General features: G+C 42.8%; 1 protein-coding gene across 1 annotated transcript in view; it reads left to right on the top strand.

Annotated features, from left to right (window-relative positions):
* Positions 1–17,619, top strand: part of PCP4 (Purkinje cell protein 4) — a 101,067-nt gene extending 83,448 nt beyond the window's left edge. The window contains exon 3 of the mRNA XM_075332899.1: positions 17,222–17,619. Coding sequence (XP_075189014.1) covers positions 17,222–17,352 — 131 coding nt within the window. The 3' untranslated portion in view covers positions 17,353–17,619. The remainder of the gene's footprint in view (positions 1–17,221) is intronic.
* Positions 17,620–17,866: the final 247 nt, after the last annotated feature.

Genomic DNA, 17,866 nt, shown 5'->3' with positions numbered 1-17,866 from the left:
TAATGGTGGAGATGCCGGAGCCTGAGTCCCGTTCCTGGTCCTGCTCCTGAACAGACCTAATCTGATTCCCACCCTCCCACCAGGGAAGGACAAGGCAGGAGAGTGATACTACATATAAAAACAGACAAGGGGAAACCAAAGCTCTGACACAATGCACACACAAACAGGATTAGACAATGAGCAATTCAGGAGGAAAACAAGAGCAGGAAGGTAACATCAAAAGACAACTGGGGTAAACTCGGCGTTAGGGCAGGTGAGGTGTGGGTCTAGAAAACACATGTATAATCTGTTTTTTAATGTTTGCATTCTTTGCCATCCTCCAAATCTTGAAAAATTCAGCTTCGAATATGAAAATCAGAGTCTGAATATTTTTTGAAATTCAAAAAGATTTTGATTTGTTACGAATCAATTCACCAATGTCGAAGGTAAATGAATGGACATGTTGAATTTTAACATGGCTGATCCTTTACTTCTAAGGTGTCTGTCAACAGCCTACTGACTTCTCCCCATTGAAGACACATGCATGCTCAGATGAATGAGCGTGCACTTGACAGATGAGTTCATTAGAAAAAAAGCTTCAGCTGGGGACAATTGAGAGTATATGGCCAGCTGTAGGTTCAGAACCAAACTAAAAAGTAATTTCGGGTTCAAGGGTAGCGCCCCTGAGACCCTCAGGGTGCTACAAGGTTCTGCATCCCCACCAGGATGCAGGGCCTACCCCCTCAGGTACCCAGAACCCCAGTGCCAGTACCAACAAAAACCCAGGTAATCCCAGTTTTCCCCAACAATCCCCCATACAATGGTACCCAGATAGGGTGGGTCCATGGATGGCCGCCTAGAGGTGGAGCCACTCCAGTCCACTAGTTGACCAGGTGGGAGGGGCAGACAGTGGAGAGTAGTCAGGACACAGGAAGACAGTAGACAGAAGGAAGTGTGCAGCGAAAGGGAGCAGACATAGTCAGTGAAAGTGTGAGACGGTGAAGGAGGTGACTGAGAAACATCCTGACTCAGGTTGACGGTGACCTGCTACCCAGGATAGGTGGTTGCCGGTGAAGTACAGTGGAGTACTCCTGGAACTACGCACCGACTGGGTACAGGACCCTATGACAGGAAAGAGCTTCAAGCCGACCTGTTAACACCTGCACAGCAAAGGGGACCATCAAGGACCTTGCTGACCCTACAGAATCCGAAGACTCAGTAGCAAAGGGAGAACCGGGGATAGGACCAGAGACTCCAACCCCACAGGGTTCACGCTACCGTCGGGCGGACAGAAGTGGACAAATCACAAACCGGGGACCCCCAGTGTTATATGCCACGGGGACCCACTTACCAGAGACAGGTGCAGGGGAAGAAGGTAGCAGAGAACCAAACTGGCACTGGCACGACGGGGACCCGGAGGCGAAACCAGCCGGCCTCGGGCAACCAGTTAACATCAACAGTGAGTAAACCAGTTGCGCTGAATACCTGTCTGGACTCCTTCTTCCGACGTGCACCGCACCCTACACCTGCTGGGGCAATTCCCTCCTTGCGGAGGGTCTACCATACTAGCTGCTCATACCATCAGCCCCAGTAGAGACATTACAGCGGCGACTCCCTACACTTAGCCACAACACCGCAAGTGGTGTCACAAATAACTTTATACACAAATCCCCTGTAAATATCCCCCATTACAAAAAGGGCCCAGGGCACGGAACCGGATAACGGCCACTACCGTGACATCCCCGGGACGTACACTGCCCGGAACCGAGTACCCCATATCCCTGGGTGCTAGAGGAGTAATTCTTTTATTTCCATGAACATCAATATATTACGCTGAATAGCATGAAATGTGTGTGCCGCGTACATCCGCTATTATACGCTCTTTAATAATCACCTTACAGGGCCATTTTTCATATGTCAGGAGAAAATAATGCTGCTCTGTTAGATTATTGCATGTGGTGAAGATAGATGAAGTGGTAGAAGCGGAGATAAGAATATAATATTATTAGAGGCAAGGTCAGCGGGGAGGATGGATATATATGTACGGTACTCCCATTGTCAGGGGATAACTCCGCTCGTCACGATTACAGTCAGCACCGCCGGCCGCGGCTCGCAGGCTTTTGTGCTGGGCTCAGTGTCAGATTGTGAACCATTTGGTGGCGATGTCGGATCTTCAAGATGCATTTTATTCCGTGGTACCAGTGATGGAAGGTTTATCGCTGGTGATGGGTTAGCCATGTATGTTCCAATCCGCACACTGATTTGCAGGATTATTAGTAATTCTGGATTTATACTGTACTTAGGAGCAAGCGCTCAACTCATCGCAGCCGGCTGAAACGGGCAGGACGTAAAGCCTGACACTTGAGACTTGTGACCACAAATCTTAATATTTATATGGCGGTATTATTTAGACATTTTATGCAGTACTAGCTGTACTACTCGGCTTCGCCCGGGTTAATAACTGCTGTTAACAAAATAGAATGTATTAACAAAAATGTATTCTGCACACAAAAACCACAAAACATATAGATATAAATGTAATTATAATGTCTGTCTCCCCCTCTGTATATATCTCTCTGTCTCTCTCTCTCTTTGCCTGTCTGTCTCTTTCCCTGTCTGTCTCTGTCTCTGTCTCTTTCTCCGTCTGTCTCAATCTCTTTCCCTGTCTGTCTATCTCTTTCCCTGTCTGTCTATCTATCTCTGTCACTTTCCCTGTCTGTCTCTTTCCCTGTCTGTCTCTTTCCCTCTTTTTCCCTGTCTGTTTCTTTCCCTATTTCCCTCTGTCTCTTTCCCTGTCTGTCTCTTTCCCTCTCTTTCCCTGTCTGTCTCTTTCCCTCTTTTTCCCTGTCTGTTTCTTTCCCTATTTCCCTCTGTCTCTTTCCCTATGTCTGTCTCTTTCTCTCTTTACCTGTCTTTGTCTGTCTCTTACACTGTCTGTCTCTTTCCCTCTCTTTCCCTGTCTGTCTGTTTCCGTGTGTCTGTCTCTTGTCTGTGTCTGTCTCTTTACCTGTCTTTGTCTGTCTCTTAACCTGTCTCTCTCTTTCCCTCTCTTTCCCTGTCTGTCTCTTTCCCTGTCAGTCTGTCTCTTTGTCTGTCTCTTTGTGTCTGTCTCTTTGTGTCTGTCTCTTACCCTGTCTATGTCTGTTTCTTACCCTGTCTGTGTCTGCCTCTTTCCCTGTCTGTGTCTGTCTCTTTCCCTGGCTGCATTGTGACACGCCAACATTCCATATAAGGGCGTGGCTGCGCATTCTTCTGAAGTTCTGGCTGCACTGTGGCTCCCAGCTCCATTCGCTTTAATGGAGGCAGGTTTTTTGGCAAATAACTATAAAGCGCGGGGTTAAAATTTCCCCTCGAAACATAGGCTATGACGCTCTCGGGGTCCAGAAGTGTGAGTGTGCAAAATTTTGTGGCTGTAGCTGAGATGGTGCAGATGCCAATCCCGGACATACATACACACATACACACACACACACATACACACATTCAGCTTTATATATTAGATTGTTATATTGTAACGTCCGCAGTCGAGGTAGTGGCAGCGAGCAGGGTTAGTGGACCTAATGGACCACAGGGGGACCTGGGCTTACCCATTAGTGGGAGGGGCTTAACTAAGCGCTTACCACGAGGCGGACACCAGGTACCACTGCCAGGGAAGTGACCGAGACTGTGGTGGCTGACCTCCAGGGCAGGTGACTGACTTGAGTATAGACAGATACAGGTGAGGTGACTGAGGCAGGTGGGTATGGACAGGAATGGTGGGCATGGCAGAGGCAGGCAGGTACTGGAACTGGACACAAATATAACACGATAGGAGCTCAGGACCTGACGACTAGCTAGGTAGCAGACTGGTATACTGACTGACTAACTAGAAGCGTTGTGCAGGCACCTCCCCTAATGGGAGGGTGCCTTAAATACACAGTGCCTCTCAGCTATACGCTGAGAGGCATTTCCTGGAAATAGCGTGCCAGCCCTTTAAGAGGATGGCCGGTGTGTGCACTAGCGCATCTTAGGTGCACTCCTGGGAACCCTATGCAGCATGCACATGGCCTGGAAGGGGAGGGAGGCAGCAGCACACGGGGATGGACAGGGGAGTGCAGGGGAGTATGCGACCCATCCAGGGTAAGTCGAGATCCCAGTAGAGACGCCGGCGCTACATATATACAGACCATTAATTTGGCCACTATATGTTGCAGGGACGGACACTGACCATGATAGTCATCATGCAGGACATGTGTCTGGGCTGCCCCCTCCGCTATATCCCACCCATGTATACACATGCATATTCATTACACACACATTTACACACCCATAAAACAAACACATACATAGTATATACATATATAGATGCGGCTTTAAAATACTCACATAGTTTTATATTATTATGTGAATACCTGTGAGGTCTGGATTTTTGGAAGACCCTCTACCCTATTAGAATATTTACCATCAAAAAGCGTTCAAGAGATGCTCCAACTCTTAACCACTGCTCTAAGAAGAGCCAAAAAATGGCACATTTCTCATCATTTGCGTGAAGCGACACTGTCCGTTCCCTCCTCACTCTCCAGATATTCATCAATCTCTCCGATATTTCGTTGAAATTACCTTTATCTTCTAACATCCGTCATTTCATCGGGGATTGATCCTCCAACATCTAGAAGAAGACATTTCTCTCCTCTTTGGCTAATCCTTCAAAATCACAATCTACATTTTTAATTTGTGCAGGAAAAGTTTATAATATGGCGGGATTTGTATATGAAGGAGTTTGAAGCGTTTTTGGGTTGTTTTTTTGGGAAAGGTATGAAACATTTTGGGAAAAGGGAAAGGTTGAGATAATGGTAAAAATTGGGTCTAATGCAATGCAGGAAGACGTCTGTCACGGTTGTGTCACGGGTGACAGACAGTCACGTGATTTCTGGTAATAGAAGGTCACAGCGTTTGGTGGTACAAAGTGCTCCCTGACTTTCTATTGTTCCTGCTGTCAGTATTCATTGGTATTGGTAGCTTTCCTGCTCTGGTTTTTCATCTCTTCCCCTTTAGAACCCAGTGGAGCTCTCCTTCCACCCAGCTGATGATTATCAGTATTCCCCTTGTGCATAAATATGCCTTCCTTCCTGGACTTGTGCTGGTGATATTATTCAGTTCATTCAAGCTCTGGTTGCAAGCAGGTGCCTTGCACTCAGTTGGGTTTTCATTTCTTCCCCTTTAGGACCCAGCAGAGCTCTTCTTCTATCCAGCTGCTGATTATTAGTATTTCCCTTATTCTTAAATACTCCCATCTTCCCTGGACTTTTGCTGGTCATATTATTAAGTTCATTCAAGCTCTGGTTGCAAGCAGGTGCCTTGCACTCAGTTGGGTTTTCATTTCTTCCCCTTTAGGACCCAGCAGAGCTCTTCTTCTATCCAGCTGTTGATCATTAGTATTTCCGTTATTCTTAAATACTCCCATCTTCCCTGGACTTTTGCTGGTGATATTATTAAGTTCATTCAAGCTCTGATTGCAAGCAGGTGGCTTGTACTCCTCTGTAGTATTATTGCTGAAACTTAGCTGAACTTATACCGATGTCATCTGTGGATAAGTAGTTCTTGCATTTTCCCCCTGTATTCTCCTTGTGTCTTCTGTAGTGTTTAGTGGGGTTGACGAAAAGCTCATCCCATCTGTTCCCTATTTAGGGTCCAGCACTAGGGATATCTAGGGTCAGATATCCGGCTCAGCGCATAGGTGCGGAACCTTTCTAGGGTGGTGAGGGACCCCAGGGACCAACAGTAGGTTTGGTCATAGAACACTATCTCCTCCTACCCTTTCACCGTTCACTTGGTACGCTCCCAAACCTAGCGTGACAACTTCATTCTGATAGGCTACACCCATTGCCCTTTTTGTAAAATCTGGATTAGCTCCTCTAGGGCGGAGTTTTACTTTACATCTCACCCTTTATACCTTGACCAAAAAATAATTAGATTGGTGTGAGTTTATAATACGGATTTCAGATTCAGATTCAGATTGGCCCTTCCAGAGCATGTGAGGATCCTTGTTTTGGCCAAGGCTCTGACTCAATAATTGGCCCTAAAAGTCCAGAAGAAGACAACCATAATTGGAGGTCCCTTGATGTCAATCATTTACGATTAAGGTCTATTTATATGGGATTATTCCTAAATAACCTATTAAATAATACGCAAAGATCATTATGCAAATATCGGTGGGGTCCACTGGGCCCATGAAACACTAGTAAGACAATAACGGGCCCCTTTGCTTGATTCCATGAGAAAAAATATCTTACTCCATCGGCAGTTGTCTTACAAAGGCAGAAGTATTTCTTATGGAAATATAGACTTTCAGAGTCTATGTGTGCCACTTTGACTTGTATATGAAACAGCACCACACGTGTCTAAAGGTTGTGGCTGGTATTGCAGCTCCATTGAAATGAGGAGGGCTTAGGCTAAGTTCACATTTCCGCTAAAATCTATCAGTCACAATCCGCTGCTCTTGTAAACAGCGGAATCCGTTTAGCGGATTCCGCTGCTCCCATAGACTTGTATGAGCAGCGGATTGTGACTGATGATGCTGCGTTGCACCCTCCGCCCGACTGATCAGTCGTGGAACGACTGACCGCCGGGCGGGAGGAACGCAGCATGTAACGTTTTTTGAGCAGCGAGATCCGTCGGATTTCGCTGCGCATGCTCTCTGGCTCCCTGCACACGTCACCAGCTTTGGTTGGTTACCCGATATTTACCCTGGTTACGGTGCAAGGAGCCAGCGCTAAGCGGTGTAGGCCCGTAACCAAGGTAAATATCGGGTAACCAAGGTAAACATCGGGTGCTTTGCTGTTACCCGATATTTAGGCTGGTTACGTGTGCAGGGAGGCCGACACTTCCCCGCTCGGCCCCGCCCCCTCCCGCACTCCGCACATGTATGTACACACACACACACACACACACCTGTCCCCAGCCATGCAGACAAGCACTGACACCCTCGTCTGGCCCCGCCCCCCGCTCGGCTCTGCCCCAGAACTCCGCCCCCCGCACACAACGGAATCCGACAAAGAATTCTGTTCTTTGTCATCTGTTGTACAGCGTTGAACAGCGCATCAGTCACATGCGTCAAGCGACGCATGTGACTGATACAAATCAACGGAAATGTGAACTTAGCCTTAGTTACATATGTGACATGGCATTTGTGAACAGAAAAACCTTGTGTTTTTAATCTTGGACATCCCCTTTAAATCTGATCAAGAATTGGAAGAAATAAAATAGTTTTATTATGTTATTTTATGTTTTTTTTATAGCGACATAGATTAGCAGTAGTGTTCTTCCTCATTTATCCGTCTGTGTGAAGCAAAATGACCCCCCCCCCCCCACAGGCCCCCGGCAGATGACCTCCCCATTGCTTTTATTGCCTCGCTTGCCCCCAGCACTTCGAGGTTGGCTGAGATAATGATTGTGGGGTCACTTTTCTTCACGGTAGGTGACATTATAGTATCATTAATCCTCACTTTTGCCTTTGGATTTCGGCACATTAAACACATTTTTTTCTTCCTGTGAACTGCACATAATGCGGAAAAAATAGATTTATATCTTGCTCCGTGCGTTCCTTATCTACATTGGCATTTGTTCCAGGTTTTTAATTTTTTTTTCTTTTTTTTTTTTTATTTTATAAAATCAAAGCCTAATAAAACAAATAAAAAATAAACTAAAAGAAGAATTAAAAAAGTAAAAAAAAAAACGTTATCTATAAATACTTAAAACTTACCAGCAGAATTAATATTTTGTAGTATAATTTACCCCTTTAATGTCCCCCTAATGTGTCATTCTGGGGTGTAGGAAAGAGTAACATACCGGAACTTTAAAGCGCACCAATCTATTTTTAATTTTTTTTTATTTTTTTTTTTTTTTTATTTTATAAAATCAAAGCCTAATAAAACAAATAAAAAATAAACTAAAAGAAGAATTAAAAAAGTTAAAAAAAAGCGTTATCTATAAATACTTAAAACTTACCAGCAGAATTAATATTTTGTAGTATAATTTCCCCCTTTAATGTCCCCCTAATGTGTCATTCTGGGGTGTAGGAAAGAGTAACATACCGGAACTTTAAAGCGCACCAATCTATTTTTAATTTTTTTTTATTTATTTATTTTTTTTTTTTATTTTATAAAATCAAAGCCTAATAAAACAAATAAAAAATAAACTAAAAGAAGAATTAAAAAAGTTAAAAAAAAGCGTTATCTATAAATACTTAAAACTTACCAGCAGAAATAATATTTTGTAGTATAATTTCCCCCTTTAATGTCCCCCTAATGTGTCATTCTGGGGTGTAGGAAAGAGTAACATACCGGAACGTTAAAGCGCACCAATCACCAGGATTGTCGTATATAACCTAAAGCCAATGTTATACTGGCACTCAGGCCGAGTCTATACATACCTTTAGTGGTCAGCTTGGATATATAGGTTTTGAAACCCAAGAAAGTAAAGTTTATAAAATCAGCAGATTATTGAGTGACAGCAGCTGAGGATCAGATAATATCTGGGGGGGTATTCATACTTATCCCCTCCCCCTGTTACTTATTCTATTTCTGTTATACAATCGTTTTACTTTGTAACTAGAAGGACTTCTGGTGATGTCATACCCATGTGACCAGAAGGGGAGGGGCCTCAGCCAACAGAAAAATGTTACCGGAACTTTAAAGTGCACCAATCACCAGGATTTCCCTATGTAACCTAAAGCCAATGCTATACTGGCACTATCAGGCTGAGTCTATACATACCTGTAGTGGTCAGCTCGGATATATAGGTTTTGAAACACAAGAAAGTAAAGTTTATAAAGTCGTCAGCTTGTTGAGTGGCAGCAGCTGAGGATCAGATAATACCTGGGGAGTATTCATACTTATACTTATTCTGTTATACAATCGTTTTACTTTGTGACTAGAAGGACCTGTGCTGATGTCATACCCATGTGACCAGAAGGGGAGGGGCCTCAGCCAACAGAAAAATGTTGCTTCCTGGTATAAAATATGTTGGCTGAGGTATGTATAGAATCTAGTCTGAGGGCCAGTCTAGAGGCCCCTGTCCTGTCATTTCATAACCCGTGGCAATTCGATTGGTTTATAATTGGTACATGATGACAATGAGTATGGCATATTGTGCACCTTTTTGTGAATAGGGGATAGTTATTTATTAAATTTAAATCATATTAATTATTAATAAATTACCTAACTTTTCTGAATTTTTACAATATTTGTCCTATCCCAAAAGTAAAAATGAAATAAATATATAAAAAAGCAAAAACATCCATCAATACTTCTCTAGCGTTTCAGTCCCGGTCCTAGAAAAAGTATCAAACTAGATCCATAGAGGAGTTATCCTGTTTTTTTTTACCTGTTTTTCGCTTCCAAAAACAGCACCATTCTTGTCCATGGTTTGTGCATTGAAGGGGACTGAGCTGCAATACCGGGCAAAGCCTAGGGGGAAACATGGCGCTGTTTCTGAAAAAGGCTATTTTTTTTAGACAGATAAAGGGCACTATGCATTATTGCTTTTACGCTTGTTTTTGGTGTTTTGCACTTTTTTTTTTGTTTGCACCAAATTCATTTATCTATTTGTGCTTTATTATAACTTTATGCTTAGATCATCGTTTGTGTGAATCAGAGTTTCTAGATATTTTCTCCAAATTCATCATTTGCAACTTTTTAACATTGTTTATAGTCCACCCCCCCGAAGTTATTTTCTATACTGCAGAAGTGACTTGCGCCTCTTAATAAATTTGGCGCATCCTACTCCAGTAAGCCTTTCATTAACAGAATCAGTCACCAGGTTTTTGGTATGTAATTCGAGAACAGCTGTGATATGATGTTCGGCTTTGCACACACCTGCAGGCACGGTGTTGTCGGACTCTGTTCACACCACCAGAGCCTGATAAGCAACCTGAGGCTTCTGTATTGTTTGGCCTGAGCCGGGCGTCGGCTGATTCAGATTTACTGGTCTTCAGCTCTACAGACTGGTGAGCAGGACCTAAGAGCTCAGGTTGCTAATTGCCTTGTGCAGCTGTCTCCTCCCTATTTAAGGTACATTTTCCTTCCTGTATGTACTGATGATAGCTTCAGCTTTTGCTCCAGCGATTCTGGTCTTGGTGACTCTCCTGTACATGGTAATCTGTGTTGTGTGTATGAGTGATGCGAACGTTCCACTGTTGTGCGTTACTTCCCCCCTTTTTCCGTTGTTTCCCTGTACACATATTGTCCCTCCTGTGTGTTTTGAGTGCTGTGTGTGCGACGTTCAGTCCTTACTTGTCCATGTCATTTTTTGGGTTTTGGCTTTGTGTTTCCGAGCGTGTGAGAAAGGGGGAGTAAGACAGGAGTTAGGGTCACGCTGGAGGCTCGGACCTGGTTACCATCAAACGTACCTCCAAAATAAGGTACAGCGCAGGGACCCCAGTCTGAGGGCTAGCCTAGTGTCACCCGTCATTCCATACCCTGTGACAACAGCAGGGGAAGAGCCGCTGATTCTAGCGATGTGTCACTTACTCTTGTGCTTGGTTGAGTTTTGATAAATTCATTGCATTCTGAATGTTGAGCCCTACTTAACCCCACTGTACATTGACTGAAAGCTGCTAATCAGTGGTGTGGACAGAGTTACAGGACTACATGGCTCAAGACACCTAGTCCTGTACTGATTATCTCTTGCTGATAAAACACTAATTTCATTGAAGCAACAACACACAGCCTAGTAAGTGACACATCGCTGGAATCAGATTCTCAGCCTCATAGCAATAACCTGCTGACAGGTTCACTTTAAACGTATGTATGAAATGTAAGTTCCATCATTTGCATTGTGATGCCCTCCCATTTTTTTGTTTTGCTTTTTATTAGCCAGTATGTATTGATAAATTTTATTTTATTTTTTTGCATTATTTATATGTCTTCAATAATACCTAATGATTAAGAATATATAATTTTTTTTTGCTGAATGTTTGAAGATATTAATCCTGGGGTTTTTTAGGAGATTTTTGTAATATAATGTTTCATATTAAATGCTTAGTGCTAAGCGGATGGCTCAGCGTAATCGTACCCGTCATTGTGCTAATGGCCTATTTTTTTGCCTTAGCGGCTTCTTGGTGTTTTTTGCCCCTGGAATCGTTCTCTGCCAGGAACATAAATCTCAGTCCTTTTTTCTGATATAAACCGAACTGTGGAGCAGGTGAGATTCTCAAGGAATTTAACAAAGCCTTTCAGTAAAGCTTCTCCCATCCTCCTCCTTCCTCCTCCTCCCTCTCCGCTCCATCATCCTGGAGGGAAGGAAGATCGAAGCCTCATATTTTCTGGTGCTGTCATTGTTCATTTTATCTCGGAGTCGAAAAAAAAAAGTAAACGGAATAATTTGCTGGAAGCAAAGTTGCAACTAATAACTGTGGGATGAAATTCATCAGATGTCACCGGATCTTAGAGAAAAAAAATAAAGCTCTTCTGGAATAATTAGGATGGAAGCCAGGGAGAAGATGCAGATCCATAGTGATGGGGACATGGGCATGACGTCTTAGTGTCCTAGTGTCCACATGTGATGCAATCAGTCGTGTAACTATATGGAAGGGCTAATACACTGATATGACAATAATCGAGGACTTTAGGAGAACATTTGTCCTAAAGCCGTTTTGGTCAGTTGAGTTCTCTTTACAATTGATGATAAGTGCTCCTTATTTATCTTGTGTCAAATGTATCACTGCTAGACCCATAACCATTCATTATCAGGGTCCAAAATTACTGGCTATGGGCAGTAGAGTAATTGGCAGTAGGACTTTTTACTATTATCTTTTAGACATTAGAAATTGTCAGTCCAACCCCAAGATCCATTGAAGTCCTTCGAGCAGTACGAGAAGTCCAGCCCAAGCCCAAGATCCATTGAAGTCCTTCGGGCATTACGAGAAGTCCAGTCCAAGCCCAGGATCCATTTAAGTGCTTTGGGCAGTACGAGAAGTCCAGTCCAAGCCCAAGATAAATTCAAGTGCTTGGGCAGTACGAGAAGTCCAGTCCGAGCCCAAGATCAATTTAAGTCCTTCGAGCAGTACAAGAAGTCCAGTCCAAGCCCAAGATCAATTTAAGTTCTTTGAGCAGTACGAGAAGTCCAGTCCAAGCCCAAGATCAATTTAAGTTCTCGAGCAGTACAAGAAGTCCAGTCCAAGCCCAAGATCCATTTAAGTCCTTTGAGCAGTACGTGAAGTCCAGTCCAAGCCCAAGATCCATTTAAGTCCTTCGGGCATTACGAAAATTCCAGTCCAAGCCCAAGATCAATTTAAGTCATTTGAGCAGTACGAGAAGTCCAGTCCAAGCCCAAGAACATTTAAGTCTTTTGAGCAGTACGAGAAGTCCAGTCCAAGCCGAAGATCAATTTAAGTCCTTCGGGCAGTATGAGATGTCCTACGATTGAAGATTTGCTCCAAGCAATTATCTCCTTGACTTGTCTTTCTGCTTTTCATTCAGTCTTTAGGATTTACCATTCTGCAGTAAGAACTTGTCTGTCTCCCCGAAGGTCTTGACAATCTGTCCTTAGGGCTTAGCTAATAATGGTCATTCTGTCTCTGGGATTTGTTCTTCTGCCACTACAACTTGTTACTGTGACGGGGTATGAAATGGCTGCACTGGGGCTCCTAGGCTGGCCCTCAGACTAGAGACTCTGCATTGTCCCTTATCTCAGAGGTAGGCTTGATGTTAGCCAGGTCTGAGCCCCAAGCGTGACCCTGACTCCTGTCCGAGCCCTGAGCTTACTCCCTCTCCACTATCCTTGGGGTGGACTGGGTAACACAGTAACAAAACCCCACAAAAATAACAAGGAGAAGGATGAACCAAAACACATACACATGCTCTCAAACATGAAGGAGAAACTATACGTGTACAGAGGGAATAAAGCATAAGGAAGGAAGTAAATGCACGACAGGGAAACTTCCAGACCACACAAAGTAGCAACTACAGATCACCAAGAACTGGATCACCACAAGACCATAATTGCTGGAGCTATACTGAAGCTATAATCAGCTCAGAGAAACAGACTCCCAGACCTTAAATAGGAAGGAGATGGCTGTGGGTGGTAATCAGCAACCTGAGCTCCTAGGAGCCACCAATCCACAGGAATTAACTCCTGCAGGGCTGGGGAGAAATGGAAATAAATCAGCCGGTGCACGGCTCTGGCTGAGCAACTAGGAGACATCAAGTTGCCTGTCAGACTCTACAATGTGCACAGAGTACAACGCTGTCGTGGCACCCCACGAGTGTGGAGCCGAACACCACATGACAGTTACCTTACTTCAGGGCTTGTCACTCTTCCATAAATCTTTCTAATCAGTCCTTTACATTTTCCACTTCGACCGTAGGACTTATTAAACAGTCCTAAGAAGTTGTCAGCCCACCACCGAGGTCACTTCACTCAAAGGACTTTCTTGTTCTGACTCTAGTACTTAGAGATTTGCAATTAGAATTTTTCTTTCTGCTCTTTGGACTCGTCACACTGACAGGAATGACCCTTTGTCTTTACGACTTGACGCTCAGTCTTTGGGACTTTGTTTTCTTCTTCTAGGAACTTGTAGTTTGGCCATTAGGACTTGTCTTCATGCTCAATGGACGTTTTGCTAAAGGGAGTTGTCAATCCCCTAGGTCTTGTCCCTCTGCCCATAAGACTTATCACTTCACCCCGAGGGTTTGTCTTTTCACTTAGAAATATTTCTGCTCCCAAGGACCTGTCAATAAGTCCTTTACGACACTATGCCAAGGACTTGAGACTCTTAGCCCAGAACTTCTCACTCCATCGTTTTGGCCCCTATAACTTTCTTCTCCAAGGACTTCTCATGGTCTGTCTTTCAGTCCTTAAGACTTGCCTCTCTGCCTCTAGGACTTCTCTTTCTGCCCCCAAGGTTGTTTTGCACCCAAGACTTGTCTTTCAGCCGTTAGGACTTTCTTCTAATACTTACTTGCCCCTCTGCACTTAGGACTTATCACCACCCTCCTAGAACTGTTGTTTTGCCTCCCGGCCATATATATAATTCACAGAACCAATATCTGGTGTTCTGATAATGCGCCTCGTGTCGGTATTATCGCGGTATTATCTTTGTACATCGCTGCCTGCAGAATAATGATAATCGCTTGGCTTTTACTTGTAATTTTCTGCCTGGAAACTTTTGTTTTCTGATCGGATCTTTATCTCTGAACGTCCCGTCCTGTCACTTCCACTCCGCTGACATTTTGCTGCAGACGCGCTTTTCATGTGTTGCGCAGCTTTAATGTGACATTCAGACTCACAGAAAGTCGTTCTTAATCTTGTGAATATGGAAAAAGTCCTACTGTTCAGACTCCAACTCTGCTGCTACAACCTGGGCATCATCTGCATATAATTATATATGTATAGCTGGTATAACCTGGGCATCATCTGAATATAATTATATATGTACAGCCGGTATAACCTGGGTATCTCCTGTATATAATTATATATGTACAGCTGGTATAACCTGGGCATCTCCTGTATATAATTATATATGTACAGCTGGTATAACCTGGGTATCTCCTGTATATAATTATATATGTACAGCTGGTATAACCTGGGTATCTCCTGTATATAATTATATATGTACAGCTGGTATAACCTGGGTATCTCCTGTATATAATTATATATGTACAGCTGGTATAACCTGGGTATCTCCTGTATATAATTATATATGTACAGCTGGTATAACCTGGGCATCTCCTGTATATAATTATATATGTACAGCTGGTATAACCTGGACATCTCCTGTATATAATTATATATGTACAGCTGGTATAACCTGGGTATCTCCTGTATATAATTATATATGTACAGCTGGTATAACCTGGGCATCTCCTGTATATAATTATATATGTACAGCTGGTATAACCTGGGCATCTCCTCTATATAATTATATATGTACAGCCGGTATAACCTGGGCATCTCCTGTATATAATTATATATGTACAGCTGGTATAACCTGGGTATCTCCTGTATATAATTATATATGTACAGCTGGTATAACCTGGGTATCTCCTGTATATAATTATATATGTACAGCTGGTATAACCTGGGTATCTCCTGTATATAATTATATATGTACAGCCGGTATAACCTGGGCATCTCCTGTTTATAATTATATATGTACAGCCGGTATAACCTGGGTATCTCCTGTATATAATTATATATGTACAGCTGGTATAACCTGGGTATCTCCTGTATATAATTATATATGTACAGCTGGTATAACCTGGGTATCTCCTGTATATAATTATATATGTACAGCTGGTATAACCTGGGTATCTCCTGTATATAATTATATATGTACAGCCGGTATAACCTGGACATCTACTGTATACTGTATAATTACATATGTACAGCTGGTATAACCTGGGCATCTCCTGTATATAATTATATATGTACAGCTGGTATAACTTTGGCATCTTCTGTACAGTGCCTTGCAAAAGTATTCGGCTGCTTTGAATTTGTCAACCTTTTCCCACATTTCAGGCTTCAAACATAAAGATAAAATGTTAATGTTCTGGTGAAGAATCAACAACAAGTGGGACACAATTGTGAAGGTGAACGATATTTATTGCTTATTTTAAACTATTATAAAAAATAAATAACTGAAAATTGGGGCGTGTAATATTATTCATCCCCTTTAAGTTAATACTTTGTAGCGCCCCCTTTTTCTGTGATTACAGCTGCAGTCTCTTGGGGTATGTGTCTATCAGTTTTGCACATCGAGAGACTGAAATTCTCGCCCATTCTTCCTCTGCAAACAGCTGGAGCTGAGTGAGGTTGGATGGAGGCGTTTGTGAACAGCAGTTTTCAGCTCTTTCCACAGATTCTCGATTGGGTTCAGGTCTGGACTGTGACTTGGCCATTCTAACAGCTGGATACGTTTATTTGTGAACCATTCCATTGTAGACTTTGCTTTATGTTTGGGATCATTGTCTTGTTGGAAGACAAATCTCCGTCCCAGTCTCAGGTCTTTTGCAGACTCCAACAGGTTTTCTTCAAGAATGGTCCCGTATTTGGATCCATCCATCTTCCCATCAATTTTAACCTTCTTCCCTGTCTCTGCTGAAGAAAAGCAGGCCCAAACCATGATGCTGCCACCACCATGTTTGACAGTGGGGATGGTGTGTTCAGGGTGATGGGCTGTGTTGCATTTAAGCAAAACATATAATTTGGCATTGTGCCCTAATAGTTTGAGTTTGGTTTCATCTGAGCAGAGCACCTTCTTCCACATGTTTGGTGTCTCCAGGTGGCTTGTGGAAAACTTTAAATGACACTTTTTATGGATATCTTTGAGAAATGGCTTTCTTCTTGCCACTCTTCCATAAAGGTCAGATTTGTGCAGTGTACGACTGATTGTAGTCCTATGGACAGACTCTCCCACCTCAGCTGTAGATCTCTGCAGATCATCCAGAGGGATCATGGGCCTCTTGGCTGCATCTCTGATCAGTCGTCTCCTTGTTTGAGATGAAAGTTTGGATGGACGGCCGGGTCTTGGTAGATTTGCAGTGGTATGATACTCCTTCCATTTCAATATGATCGCTTGCACAGTGCTTCTTGAGATGTTTAAAGTTGTGTAAATCTATTTGTAACCAAATCTGGCTTTAAACCTCTCCACAACAGTATCGTGGACCTGCCTGTTGTGTTCCTTGGTCTTCATGATGCTATCTGCACTTTAAACAGCACACTGAGCCTATCACAGAGCAGGGGCATTTATACGGAGACTTGATTACACACAGGGGCTTATATTTATCATCCTCAGTCATTTAGGACAACATTGGATCATTCAGAGATTCTCAATGAACTTCTGGAGTGAGTTTGCTGCACTGAAAGTAAAGGGGATGAATAATATTGCACGCCCCAATTTTCAGTTTATTCTTTTTTACAAAAGTTTAAAATAAACAATAAATATCGTTCACCTTCACAATTGTGTCCACTTGTTGTTGATTCTTCACTATTACATTAAAATTTTTATCTTTATGTTTGATGCCTGAAATGTGGGAAAAGGTTGAAAAATTCACGGGGGCCGAATACTTTCGCAAGGCACTGTATATAATTATACTTATACAGCTGGTATAACCTGGGTATGTTCTGTATATAGTGATATAGCCATTCTGGGATAACCTCGGTATTCAGTAATGCATAAAGTGGGGGTATTTAGGAGAAGGGGGAACCAAGTTCATTCTTCTCCGGATGTGTCCTAATAACACTTTGTTTTTTGTATCTACAGATGACCAGAAGAAAATTCAGGAGGACTTTGACATTGACATGGACGCCCCAGAGACAGAGAAAGCAGCGGTGGCAATACAATCTCAGTTCAGAAAATTTCAAAAGAAGAAACAAGGGGCCGACGACTCGTAGTACCTACCTCTCACCACTAGGGAAATGACAAAACAAAGAAATTTTATCTGAAAAAAATGAAATAAAATAAAGGATAGAATGATCGATCAGGAAATTCTGAATATATATATATATGGGGTGCATGTACAAAGGGGCTAACTATTTATAGTCTACTAGACACAATCACTGAGCGCTTCACTGCAGTCTGTTATCTAAGAACCGAATCAAACTGTAACCTCCTATTTTATGTGATGTTATAATAAAACATGCTGAGATGAGAAGCGCAAACCTTTCTTTGTCGTATATTTTTTTTTAAGTATAGTGTGGATATTGCAATGCAGGAACTATGTGTATGAGGCTGGGGCGACAATCAAGACAGTGGAGAGCAAAAGGGTAACAATGTTTTGAGCTTTTGCCTTTCAGGCTCCGTATCTTACCCTGCTCTACAGCTTTGAGCTTCATTTTCTTGACAATCATCTTGGCTATCTCATACATAAATGTGGCTTGCAGCTATTTAGCATATGATTAGTTATGC

This window comes from Anomaloglossus baeobatrachus, chromosome 2 (assembly GCF_048569485.1).
Source record: "Anomaloglossus baeobatrachus isolate aAnoBae1 chromosome 2, aAnoBae1.hap1, whole genome shotgun sequence".
Taxonomy (NCBI): domain Eukaryota; kingdom Metazoa; phylum Chordata; class Amphibia; order Anura; family Aromobatidae; genus Anomaloglossus; species Anomaloglossus baeobatrachus.
This window is presented reverse-complemented; position numbering and strand designations above follow the sequence as displayed.